At 39.0% G+C, this 19,632-nt stretch overlaps 1 protein-coding gene across 1 annotated transcript in view; it reads right to left on the bottom strand.

The window, feature by feature from the left end:
- ITGA4 (integrin subunit alpha 4) overlaps window positions 1-19,632 on the bottom strand; it is a 55,675-nt gene that overhangs the window by 18,508 nt on the left and 17,535 nt on the right. Inside the window, 8 exon segments of the mRNA XM_073306060.2 lie at window positions 1,248-1,324; window positions 3,755-3,904; window positions 7,166-7,320; window positions 11,976-12,130; window positions 12,517-12,562; window positions 14,233-14,323; window positions 15,416-15,510; window positions 18,915-19,026. Coding sequence (XP_073162161.1) covers window positions 1,248-1,324; window positions 3,755-3,904; window positions 7,166-7,320; window positions 11,976-12,130; window positions 12,517-12,562; window positions 14,233-14,323; window positions 15,416-15,510; window positions 18,915-19,026 — 881 coding nt within the window.

Raw genomic sequence — 19,632 nt, 5'->3', positions numbered from 1 at the left:
TAGTCATGTCAGTCCCAGGATATTAGAGACAAAATGGGTGAGGTAATATCTTTTATTGGACCAAATACTGTTGGTGAGAGAGATGGTCATGGATTCAGTCCCATGCTGCGTGTCCCCCTAAGTGTGTGATTGCCTGATGCTGGGACTGGACAACAGGGATGGATCATGCAATAATTGCCCTGTTCTGTTCATTCCCTCTGAAGTTTCTGGCATTGGTCACTGTGTGAAGACAGGATACTGGGTTAGGTGAACTATTGGTCTGACCCAGTATGGCCATTTTTATGTTCTTATACTTGGGGAAAGGAGAAGGGAGATGGCATGAACAGATCTTTTAAAATCTTACCCAAAAAAGAATTTAAATCACATTGGGTAGGAATGCTGTCACGTGAATTGAAAACTAGCTGAAGGACTATAAAGGGTAATGATAGTATCTCACAGAGGACGAGTGTTAAGTTCTGCAGAGATCCAGTCTAAATGAACTGTCATGACATTTAAATAAAATTAATAGTCTAGCATGATAATGAAATTTAAGGATGATAGCAAATTGGAAGGAGCTGCAAACACCTGTGTGGACCAAGAAATAATACAGAGTACCTAAAGAGATTAGGAACATGGGTAAAAAGTTATAAAATGAAATTCATCTTGGAAAATGCAAGCTAGTATATCTAGGGGAAAAGAATCCAAACCACACATAATGCCCAACCATCTCGTGCCTCGATCATTAGTGTTAAACTGCACAGCGAATATTCGTAAGTAGTTCTTTTTCCTTATTTCATAATCGAAATAGTAAATACAGCAATCTGCTAGCACAAAAATGAAGTATTTCCTTTTGTACACTGCAAGTATGGTACTGTCATAACAGCAATGGAAAAGTTTAATTCTTGTCAGTTAAAAGGGGTCTAACTTTTGGATGTGCGGCGAGTTACATGTATCTCAGTACATCTGAATTAGAAATTCAGAAATTTTTCTTTTATGAACAAAATCCTTTTTTGGGAATAATATCTTATGCGTATAATTGAAAAAGAACTGTTCTTATGTATAAAATACATTACTGTTATACTTCCTGAAAGGTTGTTTGTTTAATTATCTTTAATTGGAAACCAATTTCTTCTATTCATGTAATGTTTGCTTAGCGAACTCAGCCTACTTTTGCAAATTAATTTTACCGAGATAGCAAGGAAAACTAAATTAGATAAATAAAGCCCTACTCAATCTCATTCAGCAGACAGAAGTCATATTGTACTTACTTTGAAAATGCAAGTTTTCCAGAAACTTTCAAGTCAGCAGAACAGTTTTCTCTGGAACAAAATCTTGCAAAAACCATCTGTAAAGAGACGATAAAAGTGGAAATATTTCAAAACAGTATGAACACAGTAACAGGTACAACATAATTCTAAGGCATGTATCACCATGTTATTATCTAAGCACCATGAGTGCCCAATAGCCCTTGCTACTGAAGGAGGAGCTTAATCAGGTGGTGACTTGCCATTTCTCTGGCCACATGCAGTGTACATAGGTTAACAGACAAAGCATTCTGTCTCATCCTAAGTGTCTCATTCTTGGGCCAACAGAGATACGATCAGCCAATTCTAAAAGGTAGAATCATAGAATATCAGGGTTGGAAGAGACCTCAGGAGGTCATCTAGTCCAACCCCCTGCTCAAAGCAGGACCAATCTCCAATTAAATCATCCCAGCCAGGGCTTTGTCAAGCCTAACCTTAAAAACTTCTAAGGAAGGAGATTCTACCACCTCCCTAGGTAACGCATTCCAGTGTTTCACCACCCTCCTAGTGAAAAAGTTTTTCCTAATATCCAACCTAAATCTCCCCCACTGCAACTTGAGACCATTACTCCTTGTTCTGTCATCTTCTACCACTGAGAACAGTCTAGAGCCATCCTCTTTGGAACCCCCTTTCAGGTAGTTGAAAGCAGCTATCAAATCCCCCCTCATTCTTCTCTTCTGTAGACTAAACATCCCCAGTTCCCTCAGCCTCTCCTCATAACTCATGTGTTCCAGCCCCCTAATAATTTTTGTTGCCCTCCGCTGGACTCTTTCCAATTTTTCCACATCCTTCTTGTAGTGTGGGGCCCAAAACTGGACACAGTACTCCAGACGAGGCCTCACCAATGTCAAATAGAGGGGAACGATCACATCCCTCGATCTGCTGGCAATGCCCCTACTTATACATCCCAAAATGCCATTGGCCTTCTTGGCAACAAGGGCACACTGTTGAATCATATCCAGCTTCTCGTCCACTGTAACCCCTAGGTCCTTTTCTCAGAACTGCTGCCGAGCCATTCGGTCCCTAGTCTGTAGCTGTGCATGGGATTCTTCCGTCCTAAGTGCAGGACTCTGCACTTGTCCTTGTTGAACCTCATCAGATTTCTTTTGACCCAATCCTCTAATTTGTCTAGGTCCCTCTGTATCCCTACCCTCCAGCGTATCTACCTCTCCTCCCAGTTTAGTGTCGTCTGCAAATTTGCTGAGGGTGCAATCCACACCATCCTCCAGATCATGTATGAAGATATTGAACAAAACCGGCCCCAGGACTGACCCTTGGGGCACTGCACTTGATACCAACTAGACATGGAGCCATTAATCACTACCCGTTGAGCCCGACAATCTAGCCAGCTTTCTATCCACCTTATAGTCCATTCATCCAGCCCATACTTCTTTAACTTGCTGGCAAGAATACCGTGGGAGACAGTGTCAAAAGCTTTGCTAAAGTCAAGGAACAACACGTCCACTGCTTTCCTTTCATCCACAGAACCAGTTATCTCGTTATAAAAGGCAATTAGATTAATCAGGCATGACTTGCCCTTGGTGAATTCATGCTGACTGTTCCTGATCACTTTCCTACATGCAAGGACAAAGCATTTTAGGGGACTGAAGTTCCTGGGATCGTTCTGCAGTCTCCTAGCATAGGGCAGCAGCTAGCCAGGCTACATGGTTTATCTCAATACAGATTGCCTATGTGATATTAGGTTTCTCTGACAGTAGTGATGTGCGTTGGTTGAGTTAGAAGAAACCTGTAGGAGTCTCAAAATTCTGGCTGTCAAATTTATTTTGAATTTGTGAAACTTATGACTGGTGAGGAGTCAGAATAATGTTATTTAATTATACCAATTACAAATCATAAGAACACTTTGACTTTTGCTCCTGGGGGAGGGAGAAGGGGTAGGAAATAGCTTTGTTATGGTACTGTAATGTATGGTTTTTCCAATCACTGTGCTTGAAAACTTGGGAGTAGCTCCAGATAATAAATACTTCATCAACGTTGTTGAAATAATGGGAGTATAAATATAAGCAGTGTACTGGGTATCTAACACATGCAGTTCATACTGGGATTTGACTCAGCAGATCATGTGAAACTAGAAGACTGTTAAGAAAATGTCTAGTACTAATACCTAAAGCAATAATAGAATATAATTAATAAGAGATACATTACATACTTCAGTATAATCCTGTGCTACTTCATATGTACTATTAGAGTAAAAAATATAAAATACAAACTAGACGTATGTTCTGGAAGCAATACATCCTTTAGACAAAACTTAGCATTCTAGTTTTAGCCTACTGGTTTATTTAACGAACTCAAGGCATTTTTAATGTCCCCGTCACCATGAGATCTAGACACCAATTCAGAAAATGCATTCCTTAGTTATACTTCACTGTGTTAAATTTGCTTTAAATAATGATTTACAATGTGTATGCATTTTGTTGAAGTTGAGACAAAAATATCCATATCTTAACCTTGTTTTTTATAGTGTCTTTTTCTTTCCTCTGCTGAAGAACTGGTTCAAGTGGTGGGAATTCTTCCACACTTCTTTTCCTTAGAACATGATGCCCAAGACGATAAGTTGCTTCAAGGTGTATAGGAGTCAGGATATCCCTTACATCTTTCTATTAAAATTGGAAACCTAATGAGTTAATCATATAAAACAGACATGTATATAAAGAAAACACTGCAAGTTTAGCTCTATTTTCACATATATAATCACTTCCCAAACCACAGAAATGAAATCTTCTTCCTTCAATATACTTTTTTCTTCCCTATTTCTCCATGACTTCTGTGCTAATTTTCAGTAACAATTATGACAGCAGTCAATTCCTAACTGAATAGTGTATTTTATGATTAAACAACAATTGTTAATTGAAAGTTTATTTGGTTGAAGACCCAACAGAAGTTTCTTTGTCACCAGGTTGATTGTTTTATTTTAAAATATTTATGGTCACAGTTTAGTAATTTTGCATCTTACAAGTAAGGGTAGGTGAGACAGAAGGGCAATGGACAAATGGGACAAACCCAGACAGGCACAGTGGATCAGGTATTTCTGTGAAGTCTAAAAAGGCTCTGCTAGTACACATAAATAGTATATGGAGCTGGGACGGAGAGAGGGGTTTATATTTTGTACTCTGCATTAAGATGATTAAACTGCTCAATAAATCATAATTTCAACATTAAACTCTGACCGTGTAGGAATGCTACAAATCAAAGCCCAAATCCCAAGTTATGCACTTGTGAAAACTGAACAGCTTGAAACACTGAGTTTTACAATAGCAAACTTGATTAAATTATTCCCTAGGTATATGAGATAGACAGCCACTGATTGTCCCTCCACATGTCCACTGCTTTAATTCTTATCTACAAGCTTGCTTTGACCAAATCACATGTTATCTAATTCACAATAATTTTCTACAAGGTCTTCTCTGCATCTGGTGTATATTACTTTCATTATATTAATTAGCTGTTAATTATTCTTTACTCAAAATATATAAAATGTACATGCTTTGCCGTAAGGACTGTACTTTAGTTAACTTTAACAGCTTCTTACGGGTATTGAAGACTAAGGCCTGGTCTACGCTGGGGGCAGGGTGGAAATCAATCTAAGTTACGCAACTTCAGCTATGTGACATAGCTGAAGTCGACATACTCAGATCTACTCACTGCGGTGAGTCGACTGCTGACGCTCCCCCATCGACTCCGCCTACACCTCTGGCTCCAGTGGAGTACCGGATTCAATGGGAGAGCTCTCGGCGGTAGATTTATCGCGTCTAGACTAGACACGATAAATTAACCACCGCTGGATTGACCGCTGCCCACCGAACCAGCGGGTAGTATAGACAAGCCCTCAGGTGATGCGGGGCAGTCTTAATATTACTACTAAATTTAAAAGAAAATGGAGTTATATGGGAAAAGTTTACATGAGCTCAATTATATATAATCACAAATTAAATGACAAAATAAGCGTGCATGGTACTATACCATGTATAGTTTATCAGCAGAATTTCCATTACTTGTTTTAACTGAAATGTGGCAACTGTGAAAAGTTTTAATATAAATCTTAAATCACCTTTAGGCTTCTCTATGTTAACCTGAGGATAAAACAACATCACAGCACTTCACAAAACCAGACAATGCATACGTATCCAGAGCATATTGTATTCCGTAGACTAAGAGTCCTGTGACGTCATGTCACATGTGTGCTATTACCAATGGACTAGAGTACGCCACTCTTATGTACACTGAATAGGACCAGATCCACTGAATTCAACAGATCTACCTGAGAAATAAAGAACTATTCAGTGTTAGTAAGGTTGGCAGAATCTGGACCAATGCAAAGGTAGGACTAAACATTAATATATAGTTATCAATGTTGCACCACCCACAAAATTCCCATGTAGATCTTGCCTAAAGAAACCTTTATCTTCATGCAATTATATATAGAAAATAAACTATTCTAAATGCAGATCTGCAATACACCACTGGGCAACCAGGCTTTTGGCTGGTGGGCACAGCCCTTTCTCTGGGCTTTGGGACCAGCCAGATGATCAGCTGATGATTACCACTAGTCTCACTAAGCTTGGCCTAGTCTTGATTTATGTATCACCACCTGAGCACTAATCTGTGCTTCTGCTCACTCCTGCCTAAAGACCTGGGTCCAGAAGCCTTATAAGCTACCACATGGATCTATACAGGCAACCTCTGATCTCCTGGTGATGTGGCTCCCACTTCCTATGGAGGCGTATGGACCCGTTACTGTACAGTTATTCCCTGAGGCTGCTATGGTTCTGTCAGGAGAACCCTCACCTATGGAGAATTCTCCTTTGATAGGCTGCTCTTTCCCAGAAGGTGGAAGAATGGGAGAGATCAGCCAATTAGATTCTGCAAGTGTTGATGCACAGCCTAGTGCTCCCTTTCTTTCCCCCTTACTAAGAGTAGTAGGAGTGCTGTATGCTGCAGCAGCTAGGAAGCAGCTACTCCTATTGCCATCCATGCAAAATTATTTACATATGTAAATCATACAAATTATTTAAATTTAGGCAAACATTAGGTAGATATTGAAAGCTGAGTCAGGATACACCAACATATGTATATTAAAAGGAAAAAACAAAATCAATGTGGACATTAGTGGGTCAAATTTATCCTGTGTGTAACTCCGCTGGTATCACCACGGATGAGTTTGGCCAAGTTAGTTAATAATTAAAGTTCAATTTGAAAATGTTACCAAAAAAATTAAAAATGTGTAAACAAAAATATTAGGCCAAAATCAAACTGGAGAGTGGCCCACAAAATTTTACCAGAACACCCCTAAATCCCAGTCTGCCTTAATACACTATTTCAGTAACTTGTTGAGTCAGCTCAGCACTACTGATAAGACGTGGACATATATGATTCTCTTGCACCTGTAGTCAATCTATGCAATATCTTCTCAGTAGCCACAAAGTTTGCCATCTGTCTCTCTCTCTCTCTTCCCGACAATAGGGTCAAATTGGCAAAAAATAAATTACCAAGATTTTTTTAAATCCTACTAGCATCCCAAATATAGGAACTATATTCTCCTAGTGGAGACATCTGCATAATGTTAATAGGTACACATTCCTGCCGAGATTAATAATACTGGCACACACTTAGAAAAGTCAAGAGAGTCATGTTGACTTATCTCTTAAGCAGCAAAGGGTGGAGAGGCAGGGTTGTGGGGGGAAATTCAACATTTACTTACTGGACAAGATTATGATCTGCTAGGACAGACATTTTTAATTTCTGTGAGGGTAACATAAATAGGAGACTATGTAAAACCTTTTTTTAAAGTAGGTAGATACCCCTTACACATATGACAATATTACTGTATGAAACAAAGTAGATACTAAAGATTACATTACCTTCAAAAATGCTGGATGACTTTTGCAGGTAACATTGCTGTTGTAAATCTGCATACTTCCTGAGACCATATCTGATGTTCCATTAGAAGAAAAGTAAAATCTTGCAGGAATGTTTGTTTTTCTGCTTACATCTACACTTAGGTCATAAAGCAGCACTGCAAGATTAAAAAGCAAGTAAGTAAAAGCTTTTTACAAAATATCTTTGAAACATGTTTATTTTCACTAATTTATGATAGGAGTTATACCTCATCACTTACAAATGGAGTCTGCTGGATACATAATGTCTGTCTCAAAATGCTCTAGAAAGCATCAAGTTAAATGTATTTTTGAACCCTTGGGAATATACACAAAGCTGTAATTTAAAAGGAAAAAATAACTTCACAATTTTAAAAGAAAACTTATGCATGCAGATACATAACGTGTTCTCTTAAATTTATTATTTCCCTTCTGACTCACAGAGCCAAACCTGTCCCTGATATGAGCGCATGGCTCCACTGAAATCAATGGAGTTGCATGCATTTACACCACGGCTGATTTTGGTGCATTGTTTTTATATTTAGATAAATATAGCTAGAATCTGACTGAGAAAACCCAGTGTCAGTTAATCACAGAACTGACATTAAAATTTCAGCAAACAGTCAACAAGAATAGATTCAGTGACTGAAATTTAATTTAAAATAAATACAAAAATCTGGAAGATCCTAAATCACAAACAGAACACTGTGGATAATCAAATCACAAGCAAATTTTAGAACACCATTGTTTTAATATTTCACAGTTTCACTTCTGTCGTGACTTGAGTTTATGTATTCTGGGTTTTGTGTACCTCCTCCTCCTCCTGTTGCCATTACTATTACCTAAGGCCTGAATTCAACAAGGGTACGTAAGCCAGTGCTTAACTTTTAAGCATGCTGAATCGGGGACTGCTGCAGACAAACACAAACCTCCGGGAATCTGAACTCCAAACCTTTCAATTCACTCTTGAAGTTATTAGTAGTTATGCTTACAATACTTATATAGTCTACTAGTCGAGACACAAACTGTTTTAATTTTTAAAGCATTTCAGTTCACTTAATATAGTAACTGTATTCTTGTCAAACAACTCTTTCCAATAAAAAAAGAAATATGCATGCTATCTAATCAAATCTGAAAAGGAAAAAAGCTGTTTCAGATAGGGTCATCATGTGAATTCTTGATCCCCTGGAGACTTTTCAAAACAATTATACATATTTAAAGAATCAGTATTATTTATGTAGCTCCTTTCTTATTTTTTCTACCATTTTACATGTTACAACACAATTAAATGGTTTAATCATATAACGAAAGGATTTGTGTAGTAAAACTAAAAGTGTACCCAACTCAAACTCCATAAAAGCGATTCCCTGTTCTGCGCTTCTGAAAGCTGCTTCTTTCTCTCTCTCTCTGCCTAATGAGCAGAGCAATGCAATCAGTCCTCAAAGGTGGCAGCATCTCATACTGCATTTTCTCCATAGCCATACAGAAGGTTTTAATAGGCAACATTTCTGTACGATCCTGACCAGGAATGCCTTGGTTGAGGCTGCTTCCAGAGGACCAACAGTGTTACTGCTGGTCAGCCAGTATAGGTCTTCACTGAGTATTGATATTTGTCCTTCACTAATTTCCTACCTGCCTGCAATGTGACAATCCAGGATTAAATCAAACTGGCCTTGGGCATGGCAATTTGCACACAAATCTGGTGGTAGGTTTTGTGGGTCCCTATACAAGGTGAGACACAGGGTCGCAGATGCACTATGTGAATGAAGGAAGGCTAGGAAAGTAAATGTAGCACTTTTTCATGCTAGACCACGAAGCATGTTTTGGCAGATGGGAAGGACTTTGGATTGGAGCCCTTGTCATTATGAAGCAGTGACAGGTACAAAGTTTAGCAATTCAAAGTTCTACCCTCACCCCCATTACACTGCTTTGCCTTTGTACTTCTTTCTGAACTTTAACACAGACAATTCTGCTGTGTCCTTTAACCTAGCTGGCCCTACTAAGGATTTACAAAGTTGCTTAAACTCAGGAGGAGTATGATGGCTCAGAGGTGGGGCATAGAAAGTTTGGAATTCATTTCAAAATACCATAATAAATAATCAATTCAAATAAATAATGTAACTTTCCCTGAACACTCAAATTCTCATTGAGAATAGAAAAATAAAACAAATGTAGAGTCTCTAGACCATCCTGTTATGCAGATAAGTCATTTTCTCCCCGCCCGCCCCCAAAATTAAAAATTTTGATTTTTTTTGGAAACTTTATAGGTTTTTTAACCTCCCATATCATGTTGATTAAGGGTAAAAATTCAGGCATATTAATAGGAAACTAGTTACAACCTTAACTACAGGGTTGACCCTCCGATATAATGTGTGCAACTTCTTTCAGTAGTAATGTAGCTAATAAAATATTCATAGATTTTGAAGCCAGAAGGGACCATTATAATGATCTAATCTGATCTCCTGCATAAAACAGGTCAAAGAACCTCATCCAATAATTTCTGCTTCAAGCCTATAGCCTCTGCTTGAGGTATAGCATATCTTTTAGAAAAACATCCAGCCCTGATTTTAAGACTTCAAGCAATAGAGAATTTACCACATCACTGAGTAAGTTGTTTCAATATCCTCGCTATTGCAAAACAGGGCCTTATTTCTTGTCTGAATTTGTCTAGCTTCAGCTTCCAACCACTGGATCTTTTTCTGCAGATTAAAAAGCCATTTACTATCAGAAATCTATTCCCCATGCCAGGACTAGTAAACCAGATCAAGCCACCACTTAGATATCCTAAACTGATTGAGCTTCTTTAGCAGGGGTGAGAAAACTATTGCCCGCGGGCCACATCCGGCCCACCAGCTGATTTAAGCCAGCACTTTGGCCCCCAACCCCACTCCCCAGCGGGAGCTCGGTTGGGGGCCACTCTGTGAGTGCGAGCTGCGGCTTCTGGAAGCAGTGGCATGTCCCCCCTCTGGCTCCTACATTTAAGGGCAGCCAGGGGACTCTGCACACTGCCCTGTCTGCAGGCGCTGCCCCCGTGTAGGAGCCGGAGGGGGGACATGCCACTGCTTTCAGGAGCTGCTTGAGGTAAGTGCCACCTGGAGCCTACACCCCTGAGCCTCTCCCATGCCCCAAATCCCTGCCCCAGCCCAATCCCCCTCCTGCCCTCCGAACTCCTCAGTCCCAGCCCGGAGCATCTTCCTGCATCCCAATCCCCCATCTCCAGCTCCACCCCAGAACCCGCACACCCAGCCAAAGCCCTCACCCCCCCACCTCAACCCTCTGCCCCAGACCAGAGCCCCTCTTTTCTGGCCCCACCGCAGAGCCCGCACCCCCAGCCAGAGCCCTCACCCCCTCCTGAACCCCAACCCCAATTTTGTGAGCATTCATGACCCACCATACAATTTCCATATCCAGATGTGGCCCTCGGGCCAAAAAGTTTGCCCACCCCTGTCCTTTAGTCTTTCACTCTAAGGCTTTTTCTTATCTGAAGCTTTCCAATTTGTGAACATCCTTTTTGAAATGATGGGCCAGACTTGGACACAGTATTCCAATTATGATCTCATAAATAGTGTATTCAGATGTAGTATCTTCCTAATCCTACTTGGTATTCTCCTGATTATACATCCAAAGATCACATTCACCCTTTTTGCTACAGTATTGAATGAGGAAGCTCATGTTCAACTGGTTCTCTGCCATAACTCTCAAGTCCTTTTCAGAGTTATTGCTTTCCAGGACAGGATCCTCCATCTTATAAGTATGACCTATATTCTTTCTTCTTACATGTATGAACTTGCATTTGGCATCTTAACCAAGTGATCTACGTCAGTCTGTATAATCAATCTGTCCCCATCGTTATTTATTGCTCCACCAACTTTTTTGTTATAAGAAAATTGTATGAGCGATAATTTTGTATTTTCATCCGTATCATTGATAAATATATTTATCTGAGAATAGAACCTTGTGGGACTTCACTAGAAAACCCTCCATGTAATGACTATTTCCAATTTACAATTGCTTTTTGTGATCTATCAGTAAACCAATTTTTAATTCATTAATATGGGATGCATTGATTTTGTAGAGTGCTATATTTTATCAGAATGTCATGAAGCACTAAGTCAAATGTCTTAAAGAAGTTTAAGTATGTTGTTTCAACACAATTATCCTTATCAACCATCCTTATACTCTTATAAAAATAGAAGTCTAACTATTTTTGATAAAACTGTCCTGACTGGTGTTACTTTTGTTAGTTCAAGTCCACTGGAACTTCCCCATTGTTCCGAAATCTGTTAAACATCAACATTAATGGTTCAGAGAGCTCCCTGGCCAATTCTTTTTATACTCTTTGGGTGCAAATTATCTGGTCCTACTGATTTACAAATGTTTAATTTTAATACTTGCTGTTTTATATCCTTCCCAGTTGATGGTGGAACAAAAAGTATTTCATTATCACTGTAAGACATGAATACATGCTCATTCTTTCCAAATACAGAACAGAAATATTTATTGAAATTCTGCTTTTTCTGCATCACGTTTACTAATTTACCATTCTTGTCTAGTACTGGACCTATACCATTGTTTGGATTTCTTTTGTTCCATATATATTTAAAGCATTATTGTTTATTCTCCTTAATCCTAGTGCCATAGCTTTTTAGTGATTTTTCATAGTGATACCTACTGTGTTCAGGTTGATGGATTACTTTATAAACACTGTATTTGTTTATATTCCAAATGGTAAAATATTCTACAGCATGGAAACTGATCCATGTACTCAATACAAAATATTTATCTAGTAGCTTACCAACATAACCGGGGACATCTTGTCCTTTATAGGTAAAGCAAAGCATTAAATTCACACACACAGCAGGTTGGCCATTTTCCACACATTCCAAATTAGTTCGATTTACAGCATTAGGGTGTTTTAAAGACGCTTCAACAACCACCACTGGTCTTGTTCTAAGAATACAAAACAGTTTATGGTCACAAAATGCTTCAGCATTAATTTATAATTACCTCTGCACACACTTGTTATTTTCAAATATAATGTTTATGGTAGTAGATAAGTCTTATCCTATACACTGCAAGAATAAAAATAGAGTTTTACATGTTGAATTTGAGGGTTTTATTGCTCCAAGAAGTTTCTGGATGTCATTTTCCTTTTGCTCAGAGGTGTTTACTTAAATACATCAGTGTAGAATAAAATTCTAGTGCTTAATGACTGAAGTTCAAAACACCATAAAGAGCATTAAGAGGTCATGAGCACATTGCACATTTTTTAATTGAATCTCATAATTTACAATTAAGTCCAACTGTCTGTAAGCACTGAAATGTATCAGCCTCACCTCAGCAGCACGGCAGAATCACTGAGAAAGGCACCAACTGCTACATCTGTACAAAAAACCAAAGATCGATGCGCATCATTAGTCAAAAAGAATCACTTCTCAGGCATAAGTACCTTACTGCACATTTACCTTGTGGACTGTATTAAAACACGACTTGCTCATTAGTAATTAGAGGGGATATGCTAATATATATACAGCAAGATACTTTATCATTGATATTTCCAATGCAGATTCTTCACTAAGTATCTGTTTACTTTCTGTTAAAGCTTCACGTTAATGTTCCTGCCATTGCTAATGCTAAGGCTGCAACTCAAAGTCCACTACAAGTATATTTTCCTGAAGCTGAAGAACAATTCAGCTAAAATAAGAGGCATTTACATCTTTTTCTCTAACCCAGAATTATTATTAGAATTATTATTCTCGTTAAAATTAAATGTAAAGTGTTCACATGACAGAGTAAAGGTACAATGTGAAGTCATTCTGTGAGCCTTAGTCTAAGGGTAAAATTTTCAAATGTGGCTAAATGACATAGGAGCCTAAGTCCCATTGACTTGCAAGGAGAGTTAGGCTCCTAAATGCGTAAGTCTCTTTTCAAAATGGAACTTGGGCGCTTATGAAAATTTAATCCTGGCTCTCAAGAAAGGTCTTTTATTTGAAGGTAGTGAATGAACAAAGTAGAGGGCACCAAAGCATTAGAACTTACGTCTATGATAGATGTATTCACCTGAACCATTTATCTATATATGGGGTTCTCAAACTGGGAGGCACAAGGTTATCACATGGGGGGTCGTGAGCTGTCAACCTCCTCCCCCAAACCCCACTTTGCCTCCAGCATTTATAATAGTGTTAAATACAAAAAAAGTGTTTTAATTTATAAGGGGGGGGGGGTCGCACTCATAAGTTTGCTGTGTGAAAGGGGTCACCAATACAAAAGTTTGAGAAACACTGATCTAGATACTGCTATGTCTCTCTCTAGCCATGGAGTTTCTGCTTCTATGCAGTAAAACTTTCCCTAAGGACTCTCTGGCATAAAGGGACTCTAAAACAATTGAAGAGCTTTTCCTCCAAAGAGCCTTTCTCAAGCTTAAGCACAGGGGCCATGGCTGAGCCAACAGGGGCATGTCAGCACTGGGGTCACCCATATGTCACCTTGCGGACGCTGCCATAACTTAAGCCTCCAGGGAGCTGCTCCAGTCCCCTGGGCCACAAGTTCTGTGCTGCACCTTTTACTCCTGGTCATTTCCTTTACTACCTTTGTTGATTATCAAGACTTTGCCAGTACAAACATTAAATCCCCTTTCCTAATTTATTTCGTAATTCCATAATTCAATGACGGACATCGGTCACCTGCATATTGAAAATGGTGATGTAATAAATGTCAGATTGTGACATCACTGGATGAAGTACTACAGTCAGTACTACAAACAGATATTATGGTTATTTTCTCTTCTACTGTACCACAAACTTAGTTTTAAGCCTGAGATTCGTAACTAATAGGAAATTAATCTGCCACAGAAAAACTGCCTCTTGCCCTCAGCTTTACTGCTGTTTTATCTTCCAAAACTGTTATGATGATGGCCTGTCCCTCACAGTTTTTGCTCCTTCATTTATGTTAGAAATGCTGAGTAGCATGGTTGGTTTGTTTCCCACCAACTTACATTTAATTTCATTTATACTATTTTAAACAGGAAGAATAGAAATGACTGTTTAATTCACCTGGATAACCATTGTTATCTGCATCAATGCCACTTGATATGGATTGTCCAAACATGCTTAAAGTGTTGCTGATTCTGTGTCCTTGTATTCTCTGAAAAATAAAGGACTGACCAAAATGAAAATGAGCTTTTCCAAACATTCTAAGTAATATTTATTTTAGGTGGTAACCAATGGGAAACTGTAGCACAACCACCCTGACCCTTATCCTAATCATTTCTTGATTTCGATTTAATTAAGTTTGAATCCAATATTGGCTCCTTTGTTGCAAATATTATATCCCATAATCCATGCCTGAGAACTACAGTGTATTCAGCTATTTCTGTTACATTGAGTTAAAGCAGATTTCTCCACTGGATCTATATAGTTGTTATAAGAAGGCTATGGCCCTTCAAATGAGGGACCTAAATCCCACCTTCTTGAGAGGAATCGCCAAATAGAAGGCAGCAAAGAGGCAGGATTTCCCATCTCTGTTCACTGAATAGACCTGAGCAAACATTTTGCGACTCCCAGACACATACAGTAGATAAATAGGATGGGTCATCCAAATATGCATGGTGAGCATGAACCCGGACGTGTCATCCAAATATGCATGGTGAGCATGAACCCAGAACTGTCATATATGATTGCAGTGGAAGTGCTAATAAAACCAACCTCTGCTGAACATAGAACTCTGGGAATATGTATGTGCAAAAATGGCCAAGACTGAGATCAAAATAAAAACCACATACTAAGTGAAAGGTCAGAAATTCAAAAACTCAAATATATTCAGTTGTCCCTTAGGCAAGACAAGAGAAACACACTATGGCCAGCTCGACTCTACAGCCTATTGTCGCATAACTACCTCATGCAGGGGTGTGAAAAATCTACACCCCCAAGCGACGTAGTTACACTGACCTAACTCCTGGTGTAGACAGCGGTATGTCAACGGGAGAGCTTCTCCCGTTGTCATAACTACCATGTCCCGTGGAGGGGGATTAGCTACGCCGACGGGAGAAGTTCTCCCATCAGCATAGGAGCATCTTCACGTAAGTGCTACAGCAGCGCAGCTGTGCTCAAGCAGCATTTTAAGTGTAGACCTGTGTGACGCTGACAATCTGCTCCAATGAAATTTAAATGTAATCATTTTAAAGACTTTACTGGGCAATTTTTTTTTTTTAAAAAGAGAGTATCAAGAAAGCCATACCTGCGAGAAGGATGAAGATATCCCATCCTTCCTGCCATTATATATATAAATTGCTCCTTCGAGATTATTTTCCTGGGGAGCCCCAATGGCAACATCTGTAGAAAGATTTTATTTTAATACAGGGAAATGATATGTAATCAGTAAACAAGAAAAATGTTTTTATACAGTTTTCTCATTTTGAATGTGTTTATATTTCATGTCTGGGAGATAGTATAGGTTGATAAGTTTATATTTAAGGAATCAAATATTGCTTTTAAAAGTTTATAAAATGCCTTGCAGACCAGCAGATGTGAAGTATGAATGTTCCAAATTTTATAACCTATTCAGCAAGAGCACAGGAAGCAGACTGGATTGGTCCTGTAACACATGAAGATCCATTTATAGCTGTAATTTATGTGTAAAATATTTACAAATGCTGTAATCAGAGAAGCTGTAATAGACGCCTGCATGGAGGCTCAATGGGCTGTGCACAAGTACATGGTTCACGCTAGTAAGTTTGATTTCAGGGCCCCATTTTTTTGTAATGCTTCAGAATGAAGGCTCGCTCTTGTCTTTTTTTTAGTATACACCATTTTTCCAAGAGGAAATAGAGGGGCTCACGGAAATATCTGACGTTTGAAAAGGGGCTTCGGGGTGTAAATAAAGAGCTGTATCAATAGTACCGCTTGTGTGTGGTTTCTGCCCTGTTTTACACTAACAGTTTAGCCTGAATGCCTGTCTAGACATGGTTATTTGGAGGCACAGTAACTTTGGTGACAACAGATGGAACGGGGACTCAGTCTAAGTGTGAAGGGAACAGCCCTTCAGCTGTGAGGGGTTTGTCTGCACAGTGCATTAGTTCATGCTAAAGAGGGGTAAATTCTGGTGTTCACTAGTTGGCCACGTGGAGCTTGCTAGTGCACACTAAAAGTTCCACATTCATGTTGTCCAGTTTCAAACAGTGCTTTCATCAAAGTCAATGCAATTGCGCCAAATTACAGAGAGGTTAAATTTGATTTTTAAACTGTAATAAGGGGTGATAGCCAAAATGATCAATGGCCCTTCCCTTAAAAAGAAAAGATCTCCTCCCACTGCTAAAACTATGATAATTTTGCTGCCCTCTGTTGTTCCCACAACGATTAAAGCTGTAAGGCACATGCCATACACTATTACTTTGTCTAAAACAAGTAAATTTTCCTTATTTCTAAACGTCCTTAACATCTCATTAACATACGTGTTTGGGCATATAACAGGGAAATTAACTGGCTTTAAACAAAGTAATATGTTGAATGCCTACATTATTTAATTCCAGTGGGGAGTGCAAATGCAAAAGAATAGCAATAGACTAGTTCCTAAATCACAAACATAGTTGGTCAAATAGCCAGAGCAAATGATCCTAAAAGAAAGATACAGAGTACATTAGTTCAAAATGCACCAAGGGAAATTAACAGATTTTTGGCTTCACTCATAAACAAATTGATTCTTTGCAAAGTGTAATAATATAAGTGGAACCAAACCAAAAAAAACTCAAGAAAGAAAAGTCTCTGCTGACTAGGTTCAGTCGAATAGTTCTCTGATTTAATCCGGTACCATACTTCAGTGGTTAAAATGTTACAGCTCTCTACTGATTAGATGAAAATATGACAGACGCTTGTGCTATCTAATTAAGACTAAACATACATTCTTTGGGGTAAACTCATTCACTAATGTACCTCCAACTGACTTCACTAATTGATTCATAGGGTTTAAAACTACTGAAAAAAAAAAACCCAGCTCTTTCATATACTTTTTCCTTGCACTCCCTATAGACAAATGGACTCTTTCATCATTCAAGATTTCTATTTTTCTGCCATGTCTGTTTTTCTTTTACAGGAAATATCTCCTCCACTTTCTCCCTCCTCAGTTTTAAGTTGCCTTGCCTCCGCCTCCACTGTCTCATCTCCCCTAACTCTCTTATCATACCCCTTCTAGGTCATATTCCCTATTATGTTATCTGTTCTATGCTATATTACCTATTACACCTTTTGATTGTACAACTCTTTCCACTTAGCACATTGTGGGCACGACTGGAATTACAAATTATAACTATTTGCACGATGATGATCTCTACATACACCACACACTTCTGGCCTATCTTTAAATTATGTCAATTTGACATACCATATTTTACCCATCATCATCATCATTTAATCACATAAAGGTAGAAGTCAGTTTCTAAACAGAGTAAGAAGTTTTCTCTGTCCTAACAGCTTGCATATAAAACAAAGATAAGACCGGACGAAATGCAGCTATGAAGATTATTGGTAAGGGAGGAAGAAAGCACAGGAGGAAAGATTCTTGAAACAAGAGAGAGGGTGCTCAGGAGATGAGAAGATGGTGACTGTTCCAAGACTAGGGGGCTGCGTGACAGAGAGTGTACAGCCAAGAATGTGGGATAACAGGAACAGTAAGAAGAGTGCACCAAGATGAGTGTAGGGAGTGAAGGGTGAATAAAAGGAGATAAATTCAAAGTTGCAGGTGCAGGGTGAATCTGATGTGGTAAAAGGACACCTAGTACATTAAAGGTTGCCTGTTCTTGGGCCTGGGCATGATTAGCTTCTTCTACATAGATTAACCTTTGAGCAAGAAAGAAAACCCTGTGGCTGAGCTGATAAAGGGGATCCAAGAAACCAGCAGAGAACTCCTGAGAGGTACTTCCTCTGCCCTCACACGTAGGGTGTCGGCTTGCCTGCCTTCTCTGCTGATAGAGAGCAGCGGTCTACACTCTACTTGCTAGAGTGGAAACACTAAGTGCTCCTGTTCCATAAAAAGCCATGAGTGCTGTCACTTGGCCCACTCTCCTCACTTTCCTCTGGGGTTCCCATCCCGTTTTGTTTAGCTAACTGCAGCTCCTCACACCCAAACCAAATGTTTGAAAGCCACTTCTTAAGCTAGTTCATGGGCTGAAGGAGGGGAGAAAGATTTCTTTAACGGTGATATTTTAGACAGAAGAGAAGTAAGAGAGGGCCATGATAACTATTGTAGCTCATAGACTGTCTGTGGTAGACCCTTTAATTGCAATTTTCAGAAGAGCTTGCATGTTGGTGTTTCTTTTTAATGTGAACACAGTGCTCTTTAGAGGAGTTGGCATGACAACCCTAGAGACTGAATTTCTCTATCCTCCAAGCAGGTCTAGTACAGGCAACAGCAGGGTAAACTTTGCAACCTTGTCTCACCAACATGAGGGAGGGACTTCATCTAAAGGTGAGAGGGTAATTCAACTTCCATATCCATTCAGTCCTTGGCCTCTCTGCTGAGACAGGTTGACACGATTTGGACACATACCCACTACAACCTGGTCTAACATTATTATTTCACACAGGAGAAGAGTTATCAGATGGTAATGACTCTGGACCTGGAGTAAATCAGAACACAGGTGTAGAATGAAAGGCCCTTTCATCCATTAACAATCTCCTGAACCATTCACTCCTCATATTTATATTACATTACTGTCATGATTTACAAATATACTCATTAATACCTTCAAAACCATCATTATCAATGTCTCCTAGATTAGCTATGGATTCTCCAAACCTCGCTGCATAGAAGTCACTCCCAGCTAGTTCTATCTCCAATTCTAGCATCTCCGCTCCCTAAAGGAAAATAAAAACAAATGTATCTTAAAAAAGGGATTTCCAGTGACATGTGTTGTTGACCTTTTCAGTGCATAATCTATCAAAGAAAGTAAATATGCTATCTCAGAATACACCTTTCTGAATCATAAGGCTGATATGTTATATGAATTGCACAGGTAAAGGGAGCTTAAAGTGTGGCTCTGTGCTGAAAAATTAACATGTAAAATTGGCTTGATCCTTGTATGTTTTCAAAATCACGTTTGCACATTTCAGTAAAAAAGTTTTTAACTACTTTTTACTCTTGGTAGCCCTGAACAGTCACCACAACTCAGAGAGAGGGAACTGGATTCTCTTCTTGTGAATCATCAACAGAATTGTTTACTACAAACAACTGGCTCTTGAGCCCAGTTTCACTTTAATATACCAGGGCAATTTTCATAATGCAAGGCAGGTAGCCAGAAAAAAAAAAATCTCACTCCTCAAATTGACCACATTGGTTATGAAAATCACTAAAAATAATATATACAGGACCCTGTAATGTTAATAGAGTCGCTTTTCATACTGGAGTTGTTCCTTAAAAAGGGGGAAACGATTTGTTGTAACAAAACGATTTGGTGAACATCT

Source organism: Lepidochelys kempii, chromosome 11, assembly GCF_965140285.1.
Source record: "Lepidochelys kempii isolate rLepKem1 chromosome 11, rLepKem1.hap1, whole genome shotgun sequence".
Taxonomy (NCBI): domain Eukaryota; kingdom Metazoa; phylum Chordata; order Testudines; family Cheloniidae; genus Lepidochelys; species Lepidochelys kempii.
This window is presented reverse-complemented; position numbering and strand designations above follow the sequence as displayed.